A 27,245-nucleotide genomic window follows, 5' to 3' on the forward strand; every position below is an offset into this window, starting at 1 on the left:
TCTTTAGGCAGAGAAACATGAGAAACATTGTTATAAGCCACCTTTAAAAGGAGACATTATTCATGTGCTTTCAACCTTCTAAAGGCAAGGCTAATCCCACCACACCTCTTAGGCTGGTTGATCTCAGGAACAGCACAGGACTTTGATCTCCCCAGGAGGAGTTAGGTCACCTGGTTCCGGGCCCCTGGGCTTAGTGACTACCTGCATGCCTACCCCTTCAGCATATAGGGAAGTTTTATTTAACATATCTCTTGGAACTGAAGCTTTTTTAAAAAGTCAGCCTAAGTACCTGGGGTGTGGGGCTGGTTAGATAAGTCCTGCCCCAGTTCTGGGTTCACAGCAGGGGGTGTGCCCTGTCAGGTACAGGGCACTCCTCCCACTTCCACGAGTATTACCTGATAAATCTCAATAAACTTACAAAGTCAAAGTTGGTGGTTGTGTGTTTCAGCACCGCTCTGCTGTGGTCTTTAAAAGCATCCCACTCTAAAGTTACTGAAGAAAAACATTCTACAAACAGGTGCCTGGGAAGTACTGCATTTGGATTTCTTTTGTCACACAGGGAATGCATGCCATTACGGTCCACCTGGCTTGATTTCTTATGCACCTTCATTACCAGAGAAGGAGATTCAGTGAGTTAGAAACCCTCACAGTCAGAGAAAGACCAGTCTCAGGACGCACAAAAGCAGCAAATTCATTGTTTCAAATTACTGATTGATTGATTGATTGAAGTACTACAGTACAGGGGATTGAACCCAGGGGCTCTCTACCAGTAAGCTATATCCTCAGGCCTTTTTATTTTTTTTTATTTTGAAACAGGGTCTCACAAAATTCACCAGGCTGGCCTCAAATGTAAGATCCTCCTGCCTATGCCTCCCAAGTAGCTGGAATTACAGGTATACTACAACACCTGGACCAACTTTGTATTTATAGTAACTTCTACCAGCAGAAATATATATCTGGAAAAAATTTTAAGTCTTACTTCAGAAACACGACATAAGGAACACAGATTAGCCTATCTCTCATCCCATTCCCCACCCACCCACATGTGTTTGTGTGTGTGTGTGTGTGTGTGTGTGTGTGTGTGTATTTAATAGTCAAAGCCAGCCCTGCTTGGAAACATTAGTGCATTAGTGTTCTTCCTTCTCTCTCTCTCTCTCTCTCTCTCTCTCTCTCTCACACACACACACACACACCACCACCACCACCACCACCACCACCACGTGAGTACTTACTAATTTCAAGGTCACTTCCATGTTAGCATCACGATTTGGACAAAATTGGTTGCTAGCAATAAATCAATTAAAGTCTGTCTTGAAAATTGAAAATACTAGGATATTTAGGAATCAAATAATACCTTGTCACAATTACAAATGCAACACAAAGCCTGGCATTGCAGTGTGCACCAAAGTCCCACTTGGGAGACTAAAGCATGAGGATAGTGAGAGCCCTGAGTTTGAGACCAGTCTGGATAACATTATCAAGACCACATCCCAAAAACAAATAAGACATGCCTGAAATCCCAGTGGCTGAGGAGGCTGAGGCAGGAGGACCACAAGTTCAAAGTCAGCCTCAGCAATGGCGAGACACTATGCAACTCAGTGAGACCCTATCTCTAAAGAAAATAAAAAATAGGGCTGGGGATGTGGCTCAATGATCAAGTGCCCTTAAATTCAATCCCTGACACCCACCCCCCCCCAAAAAAAAATAAGGCAATACATGGAAATTACTGGCATGAATCTGCCTAAGGGAATCCTGAAGGAGAAGAGCTTTAAACAGCACATGACCACATACATCATAAGAGGATGGGTCCTGTGTTCTGCCCAGTAAAGTCTCTCTTCCAAATCATCAGCACTGCTGCTGTTGTCTGCTGAAAGCCAACAGGACAGCAGAGGGTTTTGTTTCTTATAGATAGGGACAAGCAGTGTGCCATGAAGGTCCAAATTAATTTGACAAGTAATTGAATAGAACCATAAAGATTGGGAAAATTCCCAAAAGAATGTCCTGGGGAGGGGCACTCTCACGGTATTTACCTGTCTTTCCTGAGGAAGCTGGTAGCCCCAATCTACCATCAAAGAGTGGCTGTGGGATACAGAGTTATCACGTGGACCAGGGTGACAATACAGGATAGAAGGGCTCATGTCCTCTGCTTCCCAACTCCTCCAAGACAAATGATCAAGCAAGGCGGGGATCGCCAGAGCAAGGGTCAAGTCCCCTAAAGAACACGACTATTATCTGTACAGAAACTCCTGCACGTGACTGGAAAGGCTCAGAGACAAAATCAACACTGTCTTTGAGAGATAATTCCAAACACAGAGAGCAAAGGAAAAGCCCAGAGTACACTCCCTACACATCCCCCAGAGTAAAAGAAATAAAAGTAAATTCCAGTCTAGAATCAGAGAAGGGTAAGTATGAATGGGACACAGAAAAGACCATTAAAGAGTCAAAAAGACAAATGTAAATTCATGCAGCCATTCAACCAATAATGACCAGCTCCCACCAAGTGGCCTAAATCAGTTAAACTTGATTTGGGATTTAAAACTCAATAGAGACATGCTTCCTACTCTCCAGGATATTAGAAGTTACCAGAGAAAATAAGCTTTATGCCCTCAAAAGCTTCAATACATAACTTTATGTGACTTTCTTTAAGAATCCTACCCGTCATGAATTTGGGGGATGGAGGTGTAGCTTAAGGGTAGAATGCTTGCTTATCATGTTCCAGGCCCTGGGTTTAATCTCCAGCACTGAAAACCATCATCAGCATTGGGATGGACATCTGGGTTAAATCTAGAAAAACTCATAATATTATGAGGGGAGAAAAAAAAAAAAACAGGAGATAACAGCATTCCAGAAGGTAGACAGAGGAGCAACACAAGAAAGAAGGTGGGCTGGGTGCAAGGGGCACATGCCTATAATCCCAGCAGCTTGGGAGGCTGAGGCAGGAGGATCATAAATTCAAAGCCAGACTCAGCAATGACGAGGTGCTAAGCAACTCAGTGACACCCTCTCTAAATAAAATACAAAATAGGGCTGGGGATGTGACTCAGTAGTCAAGTGCCCCTGAGTTAAATTCCTGGTATGGAAAAAAAAAAAAAGACAGAAAGAAGGTGGGATTTTACATTTATTTTTTAAAAAGAAAATTCCTCTTGATGAGGAATAATGAAAGATTATTTGAGAAACAGACTAGGGCCAGACTGTGGCAGGGCTTAAATTAGATGCATGAGAAAATAAATAAATCCTCAAGCAAAGATTCATCAGGGCAAGAAATATCAATAACCACCCCTGAAAAATTGAGATTCCAAAGATTTTTGAAATGAAATCAGAGCAGTAAGAAATGTGGGATGCTTTTGTGCTTTCTTATTTTCCGCTGAGTGCTGTTGTTTGGGAGAAAAGAGTTTAATTAGTCTCAGAGATGGGCAGCAACCCCAGATACCCAGGGAAGCAACACCAATCTGTGTGGAACCCTGTTCCCCCGCATCCAGTAACTGAAAAAACAGAATTCAATTCTCTCATCAGCCTATGTGGTACCTAGAGCACCTTAGTGGCCCTAATGTCTATTTATGTCCAGTAAGTTAAAAAAAAAAGTATTTCAGGTATTCTAGGTGTGTTCACTTTCTATACAAGACAGTTCCTGAATAAAGATGGTTCAACTCAATGATTTTTTGACTTCATGATGGTGCAAAGGCAATATGCATACAGCAGAAACTGTACTTCGAATTTTGATCTTTTCTTAGGCTAGTAATATGAGTACCTTCTTGCAATGCTGGGAAGCAGCTCACAGTGAACCACATGATCAGGAGGGTGAGCAACTGATACTCACAAATGCACTGCTGCTAAGCGATGATGTTCTGTAGGTTAAATGTACTAAATGCATTTTTGACTTATGATAGTTTCAACCTACATTGGATTAACCAGGAAGTAACTCCATTATCAAGCATCTCTACACATACTACTCAATTTATTGGCCAACACCCACTGCAGAGTACAGTCATACTGTTGGGAGACTTCCAGAGGTCTCCAGCTCTGTCTCCTTCCTCCAGAAGGGGAAACTTTTTCCTGTGGCCTCTTTTACTTGCCTGCTAAATTGCAAGTGGTGTTTTTAAGTCCCCTCAGTGCTTCTACTCTCTAGACTCATGCCAGACAGACAGATGTCCTTAGATAAAGAAGAAAACATAACTAACCCTGATATATTCCCCCCAAGTGGTATGAAGCAGGCAAACACTCCTCTTAATGCAAAAACAACCTCTCTCAATTGTCTTCCTAGCAACCTGTGTGGTGTCTAATCATCTGGATTTAGGAACTAAAGAGGCCATTTATTCAAATCAATCTTTAAAAGGACTAGATCAACAGTCTTCCTTTTCTTAGGTACTCTCCTTGGGAACACTGCTGATGAACACCACTGCTCTTTGTTAATAGAAGTTATAATGTAAGAAAATAATGGAATGAAACGTAATACAAGGTAAGACAGACTCTTTCCTGGGAAGATGCCCCACAGCCTATTGTTATGTGCTAGGGAGCATTACATAGTTAAGATGCAAAAATAAACCTTGAATGATAAAGTCTGAAGCAAACCAGAGACTCAAATAGCAAAAAGAGAGGCTGAGGGCTTGCCTCACACATATATGCCAGGGCCTGGATTCAATCCCCAGCATGGGCTGGGGACCGACAACTAGTTAAAAGCAGAAACACAAGTGATTTCCTCTTCTACCATCAAGGTGAGGGCCTGAAGGCAACAGTGAAGCTGAGAGAAATCTCAATTAGCAGAAGCAGTTAATGCCAAACAAAGTGGGAAATTCTCTGCTGAGAAGCTACTATGGTGAAGATGGTATTGGTTCTCCTGGTAAGAGATCTCCTGCTAAAGCAGGATAGCAATAATGGTAATGGTAAATGGACATGGTTGACATAGTGGTGCAGGTCTACAGTCCCAATTACTTGGAAGGCTAAGGAAGATCACTTGATCCCAGTTCAAAAACAGCCTGGGCAATGCAGTAAGACCCCACTGACATTAAAAAAAAAAAAAATGGGGCCAGGAGGTCTTAGGTTAGGAAAGAAAGCAATTTTTTTTTATATCTTTGGGCTCGTTTCCTCATTGGCTTGATGTGAAAACAAAATGAGATATGCCTGGGGAGGAGGAGGAAACAAGTAGCTCAGTGGCCTAGCATGCAAACCCCAGCACCACCAAAATGAAGCAGAGATGTGCCTGTAAAACATTTGCAGAGCAACCATTAACACAGTAGTGATGACCTGGAGGATATGACTAACAACACTGCTATGTACCTCACCTTTCACTCCAGGAGATGATAGGGTTAGTCAATGTCAAAATCAAAGCAAGTCATTTCAAGTGGGTCAAAAAAAATTAGTTCATCTAGGGAAAGTTCTAGTTCCAAACAGTTTTCCAGGATAAGCTTGATTAAGTTCAAAGAACAAAAACAACAAAATTTTTACTGAAATTATCAATGATAATAATTGTACATGTATACGCCTGAGAAGATTAAGGTATACACACTACCCCACTGCTGCAAAAACAGTGCCTCCCACTAAATCTGGGCTTCTCTGCAAGGGTCTCTTTAAATAGACCGCCTTCCATGATATTTTTGTGGTAAGAGGTAAAAGTTCTTGGCTTCAAATGCTGATGTAGAAGTCAGTCAGAAATAATGTAATTCCTTTTGCTTCCTGGGTTTGTTTCCTTTGCATTGAAATTATTTACTTGGTTAATTCATAATGAACTGATTTCAGTCCAGGTAAGCAAGTGAACATGTGAGCAGGGGATGAAGTAAAACATTCCACTGCCACCCGGACACCTCTGCTCAAAGCACAAATGCATTAAATTCACATCCTGTGTTCACTTGTGGAGTTCTTGGAACAATGGTAAATTTAGTTACTGGCAACAGCAACAAGAAAAACCATTGTTTCTTTTCATTATTTCTCTTCCTCGTTGAAAGTTTAAACAGGGATGGTCTCAGAGTCCACAGTATACATAAAGGATAAAAGCATTAATTAATACATGCACATCAACACACACACACACACACACACACACACACACACACTCACACACACACTTACATATACATTTGGTTAGTGTTAGCACTGAACTACGTTTGCAGAGGCAGCACCAAACTTCACGATTGTTTTTATGAACAGAATTGCCAAGTTTGACCAACCCTTTGAGTCTTGTCTCTCATTTCAATTCAGTCTTGGAACAAGCTTTGCAACACACTGGAATTTCACAAATTGGTTTTTCAATCCTTTCCGTTAGGATCATGGAGTACTACATAAAACACTGTCAGTGAACGACAGAAGGACTTTGGAGATGGGTGATTAGTTCCCAGAGCTACATGCCTCCACCAGAGCATTAACTCACTGGGATGTAATGATTTCCTTGTTTTTCTCCTGCAGACTCTTCAAGTTTCTCAGGTGAGATCCCAAAAGGAATCTTCGTACCACTAAGATGTAGCAAATCCTGGCACACACCAGAGCTCAGCAAAGAGTAAAAAAAAAAATAGGTGGAGGATAATCAAACTGTCCTTGAGTGTAAACGCTGCCAGCCCATGATTGCTCAGATTAGAATTCCCACTTTCCCACCTTTTTTCACAACTTAAGAAGCATGGTTCCACTTTTACAAACAAGTAAGGAAGAGGTTTTCCAACCCACGCGGTGTATGTACTACCTGCCAAAAGATTACAGGTGTATTTATAGAGAAGACTGAGAGTGTAGAATATTTTGTTTTGTTTTGTTTTGTTTTCCTTTTAAATTTTTAAAAATCTGCTGTTTGACTAGTCTGATTTCAGTTTGGGGAACTGCATGACCAAAATCCTGGGCTTTTTTCACTTGGCATGGGAATGTATCTCTTCTATACTGAAATTTATACCCACTGCCAGAATTCTGTGTTCTTTATAGAGTGGTCAACATTTTAGCATCAGTGCTAATAATTTTTCTAACTCTCAATGTACCAATCATTGATCTAGGCAGAAGACAGGTCATTACAATTACTGCATTATAGAACTTATTTGTCAACTAGAAGAAAGGACAAGATAGGAACAGCAGAAAGCATTTTTTAAAGATTCCTTGTTTTCTTGCATCATCTTCAGAACCCTCTCTACCAATGTAGTAGCATTAGGTCTTATTATTTTTTGTTTTTATTAGTGCATTATAGATATACATAATAGTGGAATTCATTTTGACATTTTTATAAATGCACTTAACCTATTTTCTCCATTTCAATCTCCAAGCAGTAATTATTTTAAGGACACACACACAAAAAAAAAAATTGGTTTGGAATGTAGATAATTATATCCCTGATTTTTCTATTTGTGAAATGTTTAAATGTTTGAATTACTATAAAATTAATCCTTTTTAATCCCTCAAAATAAAACTGTTAAAATATTGAATAAATATATGAAAAGTTACCACTAAAATATAAAGCTTAGAAGGAGAACCTTTATCAACCTTAAATATCATATAGTAGGTACTTAACTAATATTTATTGCATAGCAGTCAATTCTCTAGTCAGCGAATTTTCAATTAACCATACCAATGTAAGGATACCCTGATGTCAGAAATATAAACTATAAGGGCCTACATATTCTGAGGATTTTCTATGTAAAACCAGGAAAGTAGCAATAGATAAACCAGCCCATTGGATTATTGTAAGGATTAAATGAGCTACCTATGAAAAGCTTTTAGCTGAGAGGCTGAAACACACAGCTCCTCAGTGCTAACTGCTATTATAATTATCATCATCATTTTTACTTACTATACATTCATTTTCATGATCTTCAATTCTTACAACAACCCTGCAAAACCAGTATGATAGTCCCAATTTTGATGATGAAACACAATGAGGCCAAATAACAGGTTTACAGTCACAAAGCCGGTTGTGATACCACTGGGGTTGGAACCAGGGTCTGCCTGACTTGTGAGTTTCAGCTCCAGCTGCCAAGTGATGCCTTAAAAATAGGGACCTTTCTTGTAGAAATTCACTCTTTGTCCTGATAGTTTGAGAATCCTAAAGGGAGCACAGATAGCAAAAGCAGAGGAGGCACAGTAACCCTGGAAAAGGCAGGAGCTTTACAATCAGACACCACAGGGTTCAAACTCAGCCATGTGACCTTCAACAGACATATGACTGCCAGAGTCCTAATTCCCAATTTATAAAATCAGGATACTCACACCAACCCTGGAAGGACTGACCTAAAGATCAGACACAAAGTGTGTTAAGTAGTTGGTCTTGTCCTTGGCCAACAGTAGGAGGGCCATTAAGCGTCTGTATCAGAATCATCTTGTCAGCTTGAATAGCTCTTAGAAGTCATTGAGGAGACAAAAGATACCGGGCATTTTCTCAATGATTACAATAAATCAAGTACAATAAAATTCCCAGGAGTCAAATAACTATTATTACATATAATTTTTCCTTTGTCACATACAATTTTATACACCCATACATACAAATATATTTTTTGCCAGTTGTGATACCACTGGGGTATGCCTGTATATACTTTGCAAAAAAGTAGTATAGTCATATATCCTACATAAAATCATATTCACACACACTTGGTCACTTCCAAGGCGAGAAGAAAGAAAACAGTAGTGAAAATTAAACCAAAACAGGAATAGCCAATTTTAAAAATTCACTTTCCTAGAGCACGGTCATGCTACAGTAATCTATAAGAAGGAATCCACATATACACTATGCACTGATCAGATCCATCAAGCAGAAAACGATAAAGAAAGGGGTGGATGTAGTCAAAGGAGAAAATGTTAAAACTTTTTATATAAATTCAGTAATCAAACAGTCAAATCTATAATAAAAGAATAGTAGGAAAATTCATTTCACTTTTTCACAAAATGAGAACTAAAAGAAGCACATTTACAAATACACCCTAAGCCAGGCACTAGGTGATTTTTCAACTCCCAGCCAAAGCAATCAAATAGAGATTAACATACCTATCAGCTAGAACCCGGCTGTCAAATGAAGGCTTTAAATTGCACATGTCCTTACCAAAAAGGACTTAAAAGATTTTTCTCCTAAACAAGAAAGAGTATTGTACAGTCTTTAATGAAATAATGTTTAATTTTGCTTATGTACTAAAAAGGCATTTTTAAGCAGATTAAAACAAAGAATTCAAGACTACCAGAAGAAACTTTCTAAAATGTCATCAGACCATTTGGTGCTCTCATCCAAATATGTTATTCACCTTCCTTTTACCCAAGAGAAATTCCTACAAAATGATAATCAAAACAACCTCTTGGTAAGCAGGAATTGAAACGCTGCCTCTCAAATCAGATTACATTTCAAGTGATCTGAAACCAGACTAACAGCATTTTATGAGCATGTTCCTTATTTAAAGAAGTAACAGGGGAAACTGCCCTTGAGATTTCAAGGGACACAGGCACCAAAGTCAAGGTATGAGAGGCTCAAGGGTCACTGAAACATTCCACCCTCTAGCCACTGCTTTGGAGTAAAGCAGAAAGGAGAACAGGCAAAAAACAAAGGGTACTTGATGGTGACCCTCAGGAGAACAAAGCACCTTAGAGAACTCTTCCTGAGGGACACTAACAGGCTTTCATCCCTGAAACTCTGACTGCCAAGTACATCATAAAACATGGGAGGATCAGATTCTCTTCCCAATATCCAGCGAGAAGATACTGCTGAGATAAAACTATTGACAGAGGGAAATGAGCTCCTTCAGCAGCCGACAGTCTTAGGTACATTTTCTCAGAATCTCATGTCATAAACATAATGAGCTATTTCGTGTACTTTAAATCCAGCAGAAAAGGTAAGACAGCGCCTCATGATTCAGGTATCTGCATTTCAGAATTAAAGACAGTTTACAATTGAGACTGGACGTGAGCGTTCCCAATTTATAGTCCACATGGAAAAGGGGAGGGTGCTTCCAAGGGAAGTATTTACTGACTTAAAAGAATAAACTGTATATGCATTTTTAAATTAAAAAAGTAGATAAGTACTATGTTTTGCTGATTGGGGTGATACACACACTTGGTCACTTCTCTTCCCCTCCCTCACTATTACATAAATGACTAACTCAAGGTGCCTGTCACACCTGAGGTCCTTTCCCAGTCAGAAGCTTCTGATGTTATGCCCTTATCCAAGAAGGATTTCTAAGTTTAGGGCAGCTGGGTGTTCCATGAAGGGATTCTGGAAAAGACCAGACTCTTAGTCTTTGGAACTAAGACTGGGAAATAATGAAGAGAATTCAGCAATTAGCAGGCAGGTCTGTGGCTAAAAGAAAAAAAAGTGAGAAGCTACATGGGCCATAGGGGCATTGAATGAGCCAAAATTCTGACTCAGCCGAAACTATATGACAGAGAAGAGATGCACAGGCAGTGGATAAGGAAGAGAACAGAAGAGAAGCAAACAGATGTGAGCAAAAGCAAACTTTGCACACTGACTAGACACTGTGCTAAGGCTAAAGGATCCAGAGGGTGAATTACAAAAAAATCCCTACTGTTTGTCCTGTTCACCTCCAGGGTCCATGAAAGGTCAATTTTACTGGAATTTCCAAAGACCTGGATAGATGCTCAGTTTTTTCGTGATGCTGCAAAACCTGGGGTTGTGGATGATATTCCTATCTCTCTATTTTTACATCTATCTTTATAACAAATGCCCTAATACTTTCCTCATTTTAGGAAGTCCCTATTCCTTGTAATCAAACGATACATTCATCATTTTATGGTGCTGGGGATTGAACTCAAGACCTTGTACATGCTAGGCAAGCATCTGCCACTGGGCTTAAATCCTCAGCCTTTAAAAAAAAAAATTATTTTGAGACAGGGTCTCACCAGATTGCCCAGACTGACCTCAAACTTGGAATTCTCCCATCTTGGCTCCCTAAGCAGCTGGGATTATGCATGCACCACCATGCCTGGCAAGAGTATCTTAAAATAAGATTGGGCCAAGAGAAAGGACCTAGAATTATATCTGTGAATACATATAAAATGTATATTTTACTATAAATATATACAGAAAACATATGAAAATAAAATATATGAGTAACATTTTTTTATTTTAGAAGTAAAATGTACAAATTGCAGAACAATATGTATAACTGCCACATTACACGCATAATGTACATTTTGGAAAAAAATATATATGCATACACAGAAGAGCATCTGAAAAGGTACATAGCTAATGAGCCACAGAGGATATCTCTGAGCAATGAAAACTGAGGGTTGTTATTTTTACCTACTGGATACTCAAGTATTATACTATTGTAATTTAAAAACCTTATTTAATAAAATAAAGGTTAGTCGTGCCAATAGCTATTTCATCCTTTTGTTCTAAATACTATAAAATCCCTGAAATTTAAAAGATCAAAAATTCCAACATTCATTTCAAATTAAATTCCCAAAGATTCATTTCTTCCACATGTCCATAAATCAGATAGCTAGTTCTATAAAAAGACATCACATATTTAACCAGTCTAGAAAATTCTCACAGTTCTAGGTTTGGTATCAAAAGGTCAGTGTGAAATCTGAAAGTCATTATTCTGTTTAAACATACCCATAAACAATAAAGAAGTTACCTACCCTTTGTTTGGATCAAACCCAGGACCTAGGAGCCAGGACCCTAGGCAAGTGTTCTACCACTGAGCTATACTTTCAGCCCAGAAAGTTACACTCAGCTTCTATTCCAGAACTTTCTGTAAAGTCGTTCCACTTTCTAGTAGAGAAAGTTCCAAATATCAGAACAAGGTGTTCCAACAGTACCCAAGGGACAAAAGGCAAAGTATGACAGGTAATTTTACAGAAATATTAAACTACAATATAGATTTTGTTGGATGTATTCTGTGATTCTGAAAACATTTAAGTATAAGAAAAAATTCACTTACACACTTTTTTCAATATGTGTACCAAATTCTCAAGAAAGGAATTGGGTTGGGATGTAGTTCTGCCATAGAGTGCTTGCTGAGCATGTATGAGGCACTTGAGTTTGATCCCAAAAATCTCACACACACACACATGAATCAAACAAACAAATTATTTTGATAAACAAATATTAATCTAGAACTAGCAAGCTTATCTTTCTGCTTATCCTTCTTGCTCTGAACAAATTAACTGTGAAAGAAAATGCAAAAACCTAGCAATTTCCCAAAATACCAATTTACATTTTTCCCCCAAAGTCCCATTTCATTTAAACTTGTACTCCTGACACCAGAATTCAAACAGTACCTATCTAGTCTTAGGTAATAAGGTTACTGGTAACTTACCCAACTTTTAATCATCTATACCCAAATTTTCTGCAATGATCATCTTTTATTGCTCCTATAATATTTGGGAAGCTTAAAATAAATAAGCTTGGGTTTTTTTTTTGTTTGTTTGTTTGTTTTGTAACCTCAGAGGTATAGGTAGCATATTTTTTTCTTTATTTCTTTTTTTTTTTTTTTTTTGTAGCGGTACTGGCACCCAAGGACCCTCTACCACTGAGCTTGATCCCCATCCCTTTCATTTTTTTGAGACAATGTCTTACTATAAAATTGCTGAGGCTGGCCTCCAATTCATGATCCTTCTGCTTCAGCCTGCCAAGCAGCTGGTATTACAGGCATGTGCCTCTATACCTGGTAATATTATTTTTATTACAAGGAGTGAAATGGACCATAATGTATATGCACAAGCAAAAAAGAAAAATATGCCTGATTATAACTTTTACCTACTAAGTAGCTGAAACTTTAATATCCCCCTTCTCATTGAAGACTTGTTAAGCACACATAGTTATCTGTTTCTAGTGGGCCTGGAAAAGGGGACATGAAATCAGAGCCTTCAGAAAGTCCTGCTGCTTCTATGGAAATCATCAGGAAGATGGCTATAGAGGAACTGAGAAGCTCATCAGTTTTGGGCCAAGACAGCCACAATGACATTTTCTTTTCAGTGCTAGGGACTGAACCCAGGGCTCACATATGCTAGGCAGGCAAGCACTGTACCACTAAACTACACACCCACCCCAGCATTGTCACTTTTAAACAACCATGAGTATTTATTTTAGTAAAGGTAAACAATCTATTCTGTCTTGACTTGTGCCAAAAATATTACTAGTCTAAGTTTATTCTAATGATCACAATTCAGAGCTATACAAAAACACTTCCTCTCCCCCTTTCAGCCACCAAACTACCCAGGAAAAGTTGCCGTATTAGAAATGTTTCCACAACAACTCTTGTTTAAGATCAGGCCCTGGATTTGGGACTCCAGAAGCTTAAAAGGGCATCTCTAAGAAAAAAAATTTAAAAGGATTACAGAGTGAAATATTCTCTGTTACAGCCCCAGTCACTCAAGGGACACTAAACGTGAGAAAGTACAGACTGTTCCTCAACTGTTCAAAATTAAACCAGTTATTCTCCCTATCCAGATTTTTTTTTCCACCTCTTAGTCGTTAATTCCTTCTGCCACTAAGGCAAGTATCTAACCCAAACAGTAGTAATTCTGTATGAATTTTTATTAAAGTACTGACTTACACACTGGATATTTTATTTGATTTATGATGTATAACTTATACTAAACCATTAGTCCTTTGATCACTCAAATACCAAAATCTTTCAGGTCAAGGGAGAAGAAACTCTTCTTTGCTGTTGTGCTGGTGCTGGTACTGGTGCTGGTGCTGGTGGTGCTGGGGATCAAACCCAGGGCCCCAATTCCACATACTGGACAAGCCCTCTACTACCAAGCTACATCTCAGCCCCATACCCTGTTTTAGAGACAGGGTCTCCCTAGAACTTGCAATCTTCCTGCTTCAGCCTGCCAGTAGCTGGAATTACAGGTGAGCACCACTGGACCCGGAAAACTCACCTTTTAAGTGACTAAAATTACCATAGGTGTTATTTTCCTAAGTAGGATGAATTTCAGACCTTCCTTGCAATTTCATAAAAAAATTTTTAAAAAAACTTTTCGGGCATTTCTTTCTTCATAACATAAAAAAAAAAAAAAAGATTCTGACTGCTACCATCCAACCCCAAGAATTTTAAGGTTTTTTGTTTTTTGTTTTTTTTAAGAAATGTAACATTTTGATGCTTCTGAAAATACTTCATTTTATTTGGGAGGAATCTCTATGTTTATAGAAATCACAAGAACACTGTCAGAATGAATTCAGTGGGTAACATAAAAACTCATGCCTTAAAACTGACTCCCTAAGTCAAAAGGGGTGTCTATTACCACACAAAAAAAGAAGAACTCTTCACCTGGAAATATGAAGATTAGTCTCCCAACCGAGCACATGAAACCAAAGACTTTTATACAAATCAGGGTTGGGATGCCTACCTACAGTAGTGGCAATGCCTGAGCATGTTTAGGAGGTAGTCTAGCACCACTCACAGCCATTGTAACATTATCCAGCCAGTCTCTGAAGGTATCTAAGAAATGCCACCCAACTCTGTCACGCGAAACTTTCTGCAACAATGGAGAGATAGCCTGCACCTGCACTACCCCACAAGGCAGTCGCCAGCCACAATTGGCTACTGGGCACTCAAAATGTTAGCAACACAACTTCAGGACCTTCTCTTACTTCTTTAATTTCACTTAATTTCAATTTAAACATAATTTACATTTTAACATGTTTTAACTTCCACACTGGATAGTTCTTTGCTAGCCACTCCTAGCCTGGCAGAAGTGCAAAAACCTGACCCTATGCAAAAACTTTGCTCCAAGCAGCCTATCTATCTCAAACACCTTTCCTCACCTTCTTGTTCCTCAGCCTTACTTTGCAACACATACACACACACACACACACACACACACACACACACAGGAGTGCACACCATGCACCCATGTCCACGTCACTGACAAATTACAACCAAATACTTCAGACTATTGTAATACAGCAGGCAAAGGATAATGGTTAAAAGAAAGGTATTATGTATTTATATACAGTTTGATTTACATGTTAAACTATCACAATGATGAACAAAGATATATGAAAATCATTTTAACACCTCTAAAGAAATAAGATTTTTACTATATGGTAAATATGTACTCAGATGTATATTTACTCTATTAAAATGGTAGTTCTGGGCGGGGGGAGTTGTTCACTACTTCAGTAGAGTGCTTGTCTAACTTACACAAGGCCCTGAGGTTGATTGCCAGTACCACAAAAAAAATAAAAAATAAAATGAAATGATAGTTAATAAATTATTGGGGGTGGTGATGCTGGGAATTGAACCCAAGGCCTTGAAAATGTTAAGCACACACTCTTTATCACTGAACTATATACCCAAAGCATATAATTAATAAATTCTCAATTCTATGTTCCCTTCCTTCCCACAAACAGGGAATCAATGTGATGTACACAGAAGAAAATACTGAACTAGGCGGAAATCATGAGCCTGGGAGTCTAAGGACTTTGGGATCACAGACAAGGTACTTCAACTCTGACCTTGAGAGTTTTCAGTTATAAAACAAAGGTGCTACAATAGATTTTCTTTTCACTTTCTTTCAAAACTGGATGTCCGTACCCCTTCTTCATACTTATGCCATCTCTCACTTGGGAACTCACTTACAAAAGCCAGCACTGACCTTCCACTCCTTCCCCTAGAACCCTCTTCTGATGTTCCTCTTCCTCTGCTTTCTGAGTCACTCCTTAAGCAACGTTGGAGAGAAGCATTGCTGGGAAAAATGGAGGAAAAGGAAGGTAGAGAAGGAAAGGAAGAGAGGAGACTGGTTGATTTAAATTTAAATCTAAGCAATATAACCCAAAAAAAAACCAACCCAGAAAACATAATCCTTTTCTGATCACCAAACTAAATAGGGCAGGGAAGAAAGCAACTGGAGTGCTCCTTATTACAACCCTGATACCAACTGATGTTTCCAGTTCAGAACAAGATCATGAATTCTTCTAAGACCTCAACCATCAATAGAGTGATTATGAGAAGTCTCAAATGTCACAGTTCACTGGTTTCCAAAATACTCTCCAGATGAAGATCTATCATTTACACGGCAGAAAGTCATTCATCTCCACTTTCCATCTAGTTTTTTCTGGCAGAGTTCCAACAATGAATAAAGAATGGAAAACTAAAACCCTATAAATGTCACCAAAATTTATAATTTTACCTAAGGGAAGAACTATATGATAGTTTAGCATAAACGTCACTTAATGGAAGCAATTTGAAATAAAATTGAAGATAAAATGAATGTCAAGATTTCCAACAATTCCATCTTAAAATGATGTTTTCCTATGTATCAAAATATACAATCAGTTTAAAAAGTCAATTCATCTACTTCCTCAACATTTAAGACATTTCTTAAAGCCAAGCCAGAATTCATTCTCGAATAACTGTTTGGCAAATAAGAAGAAACTTAAAATACTTCAGCATTTACTCACATTGGATTCCAAAGTGTGTATCTAAATCAATTCTAGAAATAAAGCACTGCCAAACCATTCTCCAAAACACTACCATTTCTCTTCTGCTTTCCTGTTAAGCCAAGTCTGAAGTGCCTTTTTAATTAATACTAAATCCTTTTCTAGAATAAAAAACGGAATCAATGAATGGCACATTTGAAACACACACACAAACACACACACACACACACACACACACACACACACACCCTCTGAATCATTTCAATCATCTTGGACTTGTTTTGAAATAGTTTAAACAAAACTGTCCTGGAAGGAAATGTAAAGCCTCACATGATGACATTAGGATTCTATCTAAATAAGAAAAAAAAATAATCTTTACCAAAAAAAAAAATACACTGAAGAGGAGTTACAGCATCCATTAGAATGGTTTCAACTTAAAAATAAAAGCTAGTTCTATGGTCTTGGTATGTACCACTCCCATCCTATCACTCTTGGTCCCTTATAATTTATAAAAATACAACCCTGGCCGTTATAACAACCTCTGAAAGCCACTTGGTCTGCAATTCTGCTCCTGTGTTTCTCCTGTGATCCTGATCCTCTCCAACAATCCTGATTTCTACACAGCAAGAGGCCCTACAGAGCTTAAAAATGAAGGTTATATATAAACACATAACAGGACAGAGATCCTGGGTACATTCAAGAAAGGAAAGCTCTAGGGCTTTTGAGGGGGCAGTGCTGGACTTCCCTGCGTGGCCCTAGAATGACTAAGTAAAAGGACTCCTGAACTTTGGCAGGCAGGCCTTGGTCCTATACTCTGTAGAGGCCACCTCTCAGTCCCCTGATCTCTGGAGAGCCAGGCCTCTCTGTGCTCCATAACACAAACAGGTGAAAGCACTCAGAGTGCTCACTCTTGATCTTCCAGGATTGACGAGCTAATTTCTACAGAGGACTTAAAGCTGATTGGCCCAAACTCAACAGAGTAAGTGCCACCATTAACCACAGACAAGATCAAATCCTCAGGATACAGGAAGGCAAACTTTTGAGACATCAGACAATGTTTCTCTTCCACCAGAAGTGAAGGAAATATGTGTCCCCAGAACTAAGGCCTTTATCCAGAAAACATTTACCAAAAAATCTCATGTGAGGCATGGAGCATAGAAATGAGATTCTGTCCTCAAGGAAGCATTAATAGCCTAGTGCCAGGCTGGGCACAAAGGAAACAATTGGCCTAAGTGTGAGGACTGCTAGGGATGAAAGGACCCAACAGGGCCAGAGAAGTATGAAGGGAGGGTTCCAGAGATTGTTTCTGTGCAGGGAAATCATTTATTCAGGGTCTTTAAAAAAAGAACCCAGCCAGGCATGCTGGTGCTTACCCCAGCTACTTGGGAGGCTGGGCAGGAAGGTCCTAAGTTTGAAGCCAGCCTCGGCAACACAGCCAGACATGGTATCAAAAAATGACTGGGGTTGCTAACGAGCTGAACAGACACTTCTCAGAAGAAGATATAGTCGATCAACAAATATATGAAAAAATGTTCCACATCTCTATTAATTACAGAAATGCAAATCAGACCTACTCTAAGATTTAATCTCACACAGTCATAATGGCAGTTATCAAGAATACAAAAAACAATAAGTGTTGGCAAGGATGCGGGGGAAAAGGTACACTCAAACATTGCTGGTGGGACTACAAAATGGTGCAACCAATCTGGAAAGTAGAATGGAGATTCCATAAAAAACTTGGAATGGAACCACCATTTGACCCAGCTATCCCACTCCTTGGTCTATTAGTACCCAAAGGACTTAAAAACAGCATACTACAGTGACACAGCCACATCGATGTTCATAGCAGCACAATTCACAATAACAAAACTGTGGAAGATGTCCTTCAATAGATGAATGGATAAAGAAACTGTGGTATATATACACAATGGAATATTACTCAGCATTAAAAGATAATAAAATTATGGCATTTTCAGGAAAATGGGTGGAGTTAGAGAATATCATGCTAAGCAAAGTAAGCCAATCCCAAAAAACCAAAGGCCAAATGTTCTCTCTCATAAGTGGATGCTGAATCATAATAGGGGGGTGAGCATGGGAAAAATGGAGGAACTTTGATTGGACAAAGGGGAGGGAGGAGAAAGGAAGGGGAATGGGGGCAGGAAATATGGTGGAATGGGATGGACATCATTACCCTAGGTACATGTATGACTGCACGTATGGTATGACTCTACATTGTGTACAGCCAGAGAAAAGTTGATCTGAAATTGTGCACAATGAATGAAAATGCATTCTGCTGTCATGTATACCTAATTAAAATTAATTAATTAATTAATTTTTAAAAATAACTGGCGTTGGCTGGGCACGGTGGCGCACACCTATAATCCCAGTGACTCAGAAGGCTAAAACAGGAGAATCCCAATTCAATGCCTGACTTAACAAATTAGCAAGGCCTAAGCAACTTAGTAAGACCTTGTCTCAAAAGAAAAATAAAAGGGCTGGGGATGTAGCTCAGTGGTAATATGCCCCTGGTTCAATCCCCAGTACCAAAAAAGAAAAAAAGAAAGAAAGAAAAAGAAGAAGAAAGACTGGGGTTGCAGCTCAGAGGTAGACCAACATTGGCCTCAATTTCCAGTATCACAAAAGAGAGAGAGAGAGAGAGAGAGAGAGAGAGAGAACACCCAGATCAGACACCTAATTATATGAGTGTATTCAATGCATGAACATGCACTAACATAAACAATTGTGTATGTCCAATTTTGTTTTTAAATAAGATCAGGTCCCCTATATTGCCCAGGCTGATCTTAAATTCCTGAACTCAAGGGATCCTCTCACCTCCCACCTGAACAACTGAAACTACAGGCTGCCTTAGGTATACTTTTCAACATTCATCTTTTACTCCAATAGAGTAAAATATAAAAGGAGAAACAGAACTTACACAGATAAAAGAAGGGTAGTGGAGGGAAAAACTTGCCCCACAGAAGATACAGAAGCATGAAGCATTTCAGCAGCTTCAAAAAGATCCCCCTGGCTACAGGGTCCATCCTAAGGATGAAAATGACGAGATGTGGATAAAAAGGGAGACAAGAGACAATTTCCAAGAGGCCTTAAAAGCCATGGAGAGAGTGAGTCTGGAGGATGATGGGAGGGCTACTAAGGCAATTTAAGCCTGTGAGCAATGATTAAAAAAAAAATTGGTATAGGGATATCACTTTGTAACAATGCATACTGGAGCTAGAAACAAGAATGGGGACAAAGAATGAAGATTAGAAAATTATAATAATCCACATAAGAATTGACAAAGGCTTGAACTAAACCCGTGGGACAGTCAAAGGCAGACCAAAGATGTCAAGGATGCTGAAGATTTAGGACTTTGATCAACTAGATGTGTAAGACTGGTGAAGATGAAAAAGCACAGGATGACTATAATATTTCACACTTGAGAGTTTTCAAGAAGAGGCAGAGCGTAGAAGAAGCAGGATTAGGACTGAGATAAGGGTGGAGAGACCTCGTTTAATTGTGAATATAGAGTTCCCCGTGCAGCATTTAAACAAAGACATTATAAAGTTATCCAAATATCAATGCAAAGTCAGCCCTTCAGTTTCAGACCTAGAGGTATGGATCCCAGGGAGCTGTGGCAGGCAGGGGAAGCAGAAGGAAGTACAAGAGCCAGAAATGACACTAAAGCCCCAGCTGTCATTCCAGCAGAAATGAAAGATGGTGCCCAGTCCTGCTGAGGGAAGAAGACTGAAAGGCACTGCTATGCCCATGGCTCTGGCCACAGAGGGATTGCTATGCTTGTAGAGAGAGCAACTTAGGTTTTTCACAGAGAAGACAGAAAGAAGCCAGATTGCAAAGGGCTGGGAGTGAATGGGAGGTTCCTTCTAACAGCTTAGCTGTCAATGGAAGGAAAAGGATAAGGGCCTAGCCAGTGGGGGGGAGGAGCAAACAGAGTGATGGTCTCTGTTGCTGTTCTCTTTTGTCTTTTAAGAAAGATAAGAAAGAGGACTGAGAATGTAGCCCAGTGGTACACTGGGAGTGTAGCAAGTGGTAGAGCACTCGCTAGCATGCAGGAGGGGCTTCAATCCCCAACACTGCAAAAAAAGAAAAAAAAAATGAAAGAGAGAGTCTTGAGAATATTTGTAAGCTGAGGGAAGGAGAGAGCAGCACAAAGAAGATGACTTTATCTGAGAGTGAAGGCCCCTTTCCTCTCCCTCACAGAGACACACAGTAAATATTTCTTTTAGTCAGCAGCATTTCCTGCCAGCATGGCACCCTTCAGGGCAAACTCAGAGGTGGAAGAAAAGTGCCCTCTTAGCAGGTTGCTCTCAGAGCCCTTCCATAATGGGCTGTTCCTCCCCAGCAACCTTCCCGCAGGATGCTCTCACCACTTGTCAGAGGGCCATTTGGCACCCAAACCCCTGAGTTATTCAAATCGCCAGGAGCTCCACAGGTCTCTCTCTAGCTTCCTTCTCACAGCAGCAGTGGTGTGGGTGGTGTGGGGCTACAGAGATGAAAGAAGCCAGCCCCACCTGGGCCTCTGGCTCCCCTTGCAAGGCATCCACCAGACATGAAGGCAATCTCTCCCTCTCCCTCCCCCTTCCTTCCCTGGCAGAAACCAAGCAGAGAAACTCTTCAAGCCACTTCAAAGTCTTGCCAAAGACAGGACTGTGTTCTGTCCTGATAACTTGAATCTGATTAGCAAATGGAGTTTATGCTAGTTATGGCTAAGACTAATTGAGAGTGTGCCCTGTGCCAAGCACTATTACAAGTGCTTTACATTCTCTTCATCCTCACAACTCTATTTTTATCACCTTCATATTACCAGTGAAGAAACTGAGTGCAGACACATCTAAGTAATTCGTTCAAGGTCACAAATGCCAGTGACTGCTATGGCAGGACATAAAACAGACCAGACCATCCGACTCCAGAGCTGGCACTGCTGCAATTTATTTTCAAACACCATCCAAAAGTGCAATGTACAATAAACCACAAGAGTCAGGAGGAAATGTTTATTATCAGTCACAAATGAATCAACAAAGCAAGAATTTCAGTCCCTCTCCCACAGTATTTTTTTTAACCTCAAGATTTTCTGCCTTTGAGCCAGAAGCCCAAACTTAAAGTTTGAAAGGCATATTTATTTAAAGAGCACTTCTACTGAGAATATAATAAATGCCACTGAATTGCACACTTAAAAAATGGTTAAAATAAGGGCCTGGGGATGTAGCTCAATGGTAGAGCACCTGCCTAGCATGTGTGAGGCCCTGGGTTCAATCCCCAGTACTGCCAAAGGAAAAAAAAATTAAAACAGGGTGAGGTATAGCACAGTAGTAGAATGCTTGCATAGCATTCTCAGGGCCCTAGGTTCCATCCCCAACACCACAGGAAAGAAAAATATTTTTAAAGGTTAAAAATAGTAAAAACTTTTGAAATATGTATAATATCTATGTATATATAATGTATATACACATATGTGTACATAAATACATATAGAATCTATATATAATCACAGCAAATAAATTAAAACAAGCATTTTTCTCTTTATATACATTTTTTTAAATGAAATCATTAAAATCAAAGCCTGTCTTCAGCAGCCCTCTTTAAATACTTAAAAAAAAAAAAAAAAAGCTAAACTAATCAATCAAGGCAGCAAGGCAGCCTGGTGTAAAGGTCTGTGAGACCAGAATACACACTCATTGCTCCAGCTTCCCTAGGCACCACGACTGTCCTTAAATGGCCTCTAGGACCAGTTCTAACCCCTAAATCATGGAATCCCTGGGCTGTCTGCAAATCTCATTTTAGGATAAGCTGTTGCTCCTTCAAGACCTGGCCACAGGCCTTGATATAGGAGTCTGGAGAAATGCACCTAAAGAGGAACTCTATCAAACTGGGCTACCATTCTAGCAGTCAGTTCTATTTGTTGACTAAGATGGCAAATTGTTACTTGTAGATCATTCTAAATGACCACCCAGGACAAAAGTGAAGCAATGCTGAAAAATCAAGTGCAAAAAATTACATGAAGAAAGACTCATCTGGCCACACACAGACTAAGAAAATCAAACATTCTGAATCAGAAGTCAGTTTAGAGTTTCTCAGGGGAAAATAAAGAAAGATAACAGCACTTCTGGGATTACCTGCTTCAAACACACAAACGAATATGGCAAAGACTGAGATCTTCAAACTTTATTGAGATTGTTCCATTCTCCCCCAGATGCCCAAGTTGACATTTAATAATTCACCTTTGATTAATTTAAAGAATCAAGGTGATACTATTAATAACACCAACTAATTTTTCAACTGGCATAACTCCAACTGCCCCTTACATTTCTTAAGACGGAATTTGGGGGTGGGTTGAGGTGAGAGGTGAAAAACAAAGATAAATGAAAGTAAAGACACAAGCTGACTGACTAGAAAGCCTGCAAAGAACAGTTACTTGTACCGGAGACAGGGATATTTGAAATCTACTAATACAAGGATATTAGCTGACAGAGAAATTTAATAATTTCATTTTTAACCCCCTCTGAGTATAAAGCTTACCCCAACAGATTTTTATATCATTTCTAGGTCACACATAAACTTCTGAACCAGATTATTCTTAAAAACATTACAATTTCTCCCCTGCTCTTTAACGTCACAACAACAACAATGCAACAAAAAGTAAACTTTATTTTTAGACTTGAAAAATTCTGTGTTTTATTTTTCTGAAACGGAATAAGTTTAAAAAAAAAAAAAAGAAAAAGGAAACTGCTGTTTGAGTTTTAGTAATCCTACTTTCTCCTAAATCCTGGAACCCCAACCTCTCTCTAACCCGGAGGAAAGGAAGAAAAAGTTCTGAGTGCTCCTGTGCCACTCTGGAAAGTTAAAGACAATGTCTCTCCCTTTGGCTTTCTGCTCAGGCATATTCTAGCCTCCTGCTGGTCACCTTTCACACTGCTTAAGTCATATTATATGACATCTGCCTTATGGTGGGCAAAGGCAAAGGCTGTCAACTTAGCATTCATGTAGAAACTGGTTCAGTGTTTGAGCTACTAACTTCTTGCTTGTAATGTTTAAACAAAAGCATTAAACCACAAGTTCAATCAACTAGTATTACAGACTAAATGGAAATGGGTTTGTAATTCCCTGTAAACATCAAGCCCTTCCAAAACCCATTCCAGCAATTTGGTTTTTCAGTTACAGGACCTCCATACAGGCCATCTCTTTTAGTTGGGAAAACATAAGATACATTTAAAATGTAGAAAAGCATTTCCAACAATATGATGTGCAAAAATAGAAGTAGAATAGGCAGGTATTCTCAAATTCCACTGGTAAATTTCTTTTCTTTTCCCCCGTTAATTTGATCAACCATAATTAACAGTGCTGTTACTACAAGCAGGAAGAGGCCCTGCAATTAATTCTACTTACATTAAGATTTCACCCATTAGCTCACAAAAGTGGACAACTCAAAATATTGTCTTCAAAAGGCAAAGCTTGCATTTTATCTCTAATAATTAGCAAAATAAGCATAAAAATTGAGTATATGTAAATTCTGGCCAGATCCTATAGAAAACAATCAACCTTTAAACCAACCTCTCCATGTTAGGGACAGAGGGATAAATAAGACTCAAGTTCACAATTAGGGAAAGTAGCAATAGAAATAATTAAGCACCTTACAAACTCACTCAGACTTCATGTCCCAGCTCAACTATGACCTCTTCTGAGGATTAGCCTGTTTGCATTCTCTCCTAGCACTCCTTCTCCCCTCTGGGCTCTCCCAGCCCTCACTGATCAGATCCTATGGAATCCTCTGCCTTCCTACCCTCCTCTCCTAATAACTCCTGAAGACTCTGAGGGCAGGGACCATTGTGACTTGGTAGGCCTTCTGGTCTTGTTGAGCAAATAAAAACTATGGATTTACATGCTATGAGGTATCTAAAAAACACAAATGCAGGGAAGCAGCCACTATACTTTGCCAGAGAGAAGCCAACAGAGGCTTCTCAGAAAATATTCACCCTGGATCTGAAAGCTGAGTGTGACTCACAAACAAAGAAAGGCACTTGGGACTTGGTGGGTAGCTCAGTGTTTAGCATGCATTCCTTGGGTTCAGTCTTCAGGAAAAAAAAAAAAAAAATTAAAGACAGGCCCTCAGAGGAGGAAAAAGCCTGCAGAGATGGTAAGGATGAAGACCTGACAGTGTTGTCAGAACAGCAGAGGATTCTGGTACAATCACTGGAAGAATATGGAAGGAGGCATACAGGTTGAGGGTGAGGGGCTAATATATAGGCCAGGTTAAAGGGGTTTCATTTAAGAACTCTAAGTTTTGAGAAGCACCTGAACTTATTCAATTCAAGCAGTGACATGAAGATTAATCCATTAAGAGTCTTCAGCCAGGTTATAAAAGATCTGGGTACCCAAAGAATTTTGTCTACAGATGTCTATATAGGTTATCTGGACCTTTTGATTCCCAGATTACTGTCCTGCCCACCATTTTCATACACACACAGACAGCCATAAAGATATATATACATACATATACATATGTGTGTATTTCATAGATCTATGAAATAAATACATAACTGAGTTTCCTCCACACAGTAGCAGGCAAAATAAAGGCTAATTTAAACATCTAATGAAATTTCTTTAGCAATGATTTTTCCAAAGGGGGGGGGGTAAGGAATTAAAATTTTTAAGTAAAAGGCTGAAAAAATATTTGAATTCCTTTGTATCACTATCCTTTGTATCACTATCCTTAAATATCAAGATTATGGGACAGCAGCACCCCATCCCAGTGTCAATAAGGATAGAAGCTAAGAGCCCACTTTACCCGAAGCCTTCTTCAAGTGACAAGACATAACTGAAGGATCCAATAGAGAATGTTCTAAGAGAAGGTCCTTCACGTGCTTGGTTGGCCCAACGAAAAGTAAAGCCGGCTTCTTGCCGTTCGACTTTGCAAGCACTTAAAAATGTAAGATAGGGTGATATTTTTGAGCCGGATAGAAGGCACCTAAAGACAGAGTGCAGATCACAGGCAGCCTCAGGTTCCACTCTAGCAGATCAACCCTGGACCAGAGAGAAGCATCCGCCCGGTGCCAGGCAGTAAGCCAGGGCGCCCGCTCTCCCCGGCAGCTGGGCTGGGAGGCAGGCGGCGCACCCCGGCACTGAAGGAGGCGGGTACCCGGACGCGCCGCGCGCCGCAAAGAGCTGGGCTGCAGGGCGGGCGTGGAGTGGCGGCTGTCAGGAAGGAGGCCAGCATCCTCCCCGGCCTCGGAAAGAACCTGGGCCTCCGCGGCTTCTACGTGGCCCAATTACCCTCGGCGAGAGGGTCATGACGCGAGTCAGGGGCGAGGCTGAGCCCGCAGAGTCCCCCAGGACCCGGTCCGCCAGGCGCGACGCCGGGGCGCTGGAAGCCCAGGGCGGCGTCCCCGCAACCCCACCCCACCCGTGGTGTCTGCTCGCGTGGCCGTCGGCCACGGTCTGCGGCCCCCGCGCGCGCTGCGGGGGAGGGAGATGCGGCCGCGTTGCCGGGTGCCCAGCTCCGCCGCCCCGGCGATCCGGGAGATAAAAGTTTGCAGCATGCGGCTCGTCTGCAGTGCGAGTCACATCCGCCACGCCGCCTCCTGCAGCACCAGCGCTCAGAGAAGGAACAAATAAATAAAATAAAAAATGTTAAGGCCACTAGGCCCCGAAGCCGGCCCCAATGCCTCCCGGGCGTGCATGCAGGCGAACCCAGCATCCCGCACCCACTCCTGCCCACGACCGCACCTCCCTCCCGGCCTTAGCGCCCGGCCTGGGCCGACCCCGCCGCGATCGCCGCACTGACCGATAACCTCCTGCAGCTCGTACGCGTCCCTGCAGATGGGCCAGCCCACGGCCTGTGCCGCTGGGGCCGGGGCCGGGGCCGGGGCCGCGGGGACAGCGGGGACCGCCGGGGTTGGGGCGGGCGCTGCTGTCGCGATCGCCGGGGCCGCTGCCGTTGCTGTCACCGGGGCCGCCTGCTGGGGAATCTGGACGTGCACGGGCGAGCCGCTCGGCTCCGCCATGATGCTGCCGGAGGAGAGCGGGAGGACGCGTCGGCCGGCGGACGACCTTCCACTTGAAACTTCCCTTGCCTCGCAGCCGACACCTCTCGACCGGCGCACGCCCTCCCCGCCCGCCGCTGCCGCCGGAGCCAGCCACGAGGGGAGGGAGCTAGGGAGGCCGAGCCGGGCGGAGGGAGGAGGCAGCGCTAGCGGAGGCGGGGAGGGGAGGAGGCGGCCGCCGCCGCGCTCGCGGTGCGCCCCGAGCCTCGCGCGCGCAGTTCTCTGCCTCGGCTAGGGGAACCACCGCCCCGCCGCCCCCTCCCGCTCTGCTCGCGGCCTGGGAAGTTTCCACCCACGAAGAGAAGGGCTGCTTTATGTGTGCTTTCGCGGCCTGCGGTCCTCTCCCTTCTTATTCCCTACTTTCCCTGCGCCTTCGCCCCAGACAATCAGACTCTCCAGAAGACGCCCCCTGGGACCCCGAGGGCGGGGTCGTTGAACGGCCGCCAGGTTCTCAGCTTCAGGAGTCTACTCTGCTAAAGAGAACCTCAAGTTCATTTACAAGTTAGCGAGAGAGACATCTACACGGCGTCCGTTTGTAGGACGCCAGTTAAAAAATAACCCAAGTTGTAACTTTCCGGCGCTTTACCTGCCAATATCCCTTTCCCACCTTGCCTAATCTAATCTCAATCCTTCTACTTTTTCGTACTACTTGAAACCTGATTCCTTAAATCCCTGGCTGTTCACAGACTGTCTTCCTTTGTTTAAAGCCGCTTGGATCCCAGGGAGGTGATGTAAGAGGCTGTGAAGTTAGAGTAAGATTTAGGAGAGTGACTGGGGGTGTAGTTCAGGGGCAGAGAGCTTGCCTAGCCTGCGCGAGGCACTGGGTTGGAGCCCAGGCTCCAAAAAGAGAGAGAGAGAAGGAGAGATTTAGAGGGTTTACCACTAATCCT

At 41.2% G+C, this 27,245-nt stretch overlaps 1 protein-coding gene across 3 annotated transcripts in view; it reads right to left on the minus strand.

The window, feature by feature from the left end:
• The window catches only part of STK39 (serine/threonine kinase 39), a 264,560-nt gene extending 237,649 nt beyond the window's left edge, over positions 1–26,911 (minus strand). Inside the window, exon 1 of one of the 3 annotated variants that reach the window (XM_081261265.1) lies at positions 26,097–26,911. In XM_081261265.1, coding sequence (XP_081117391.1) covers positions 26,097–26,316 — 220 coding nt within the window. In that variant the 5' untranslated portion in view covers positions 26,317–26,911. Of the gene's footprint in view, positions 1–15,516; positions 15,614–26,096 lie in introns of those variants that run through there. The other 2 variants (XM_081261264.1, XM_081261266.1) reach the window with 2 other exon arrangements.
• Between the last annotated feature and the right edge of the window lie 334 nt (positions 26,912–27,245).

The sequence above is a fragment of the Spermophilus citellus genome (genome assembly GCF_964194105.1).
Source record: "Spermophilus citellus genome assembly, chromosome: 11".
NCBI lineage: Eukaryota > Metazoa > Chordata > Mammalia > Rodentia > Sciuridae > Spermophilus > Spermophilus citellus.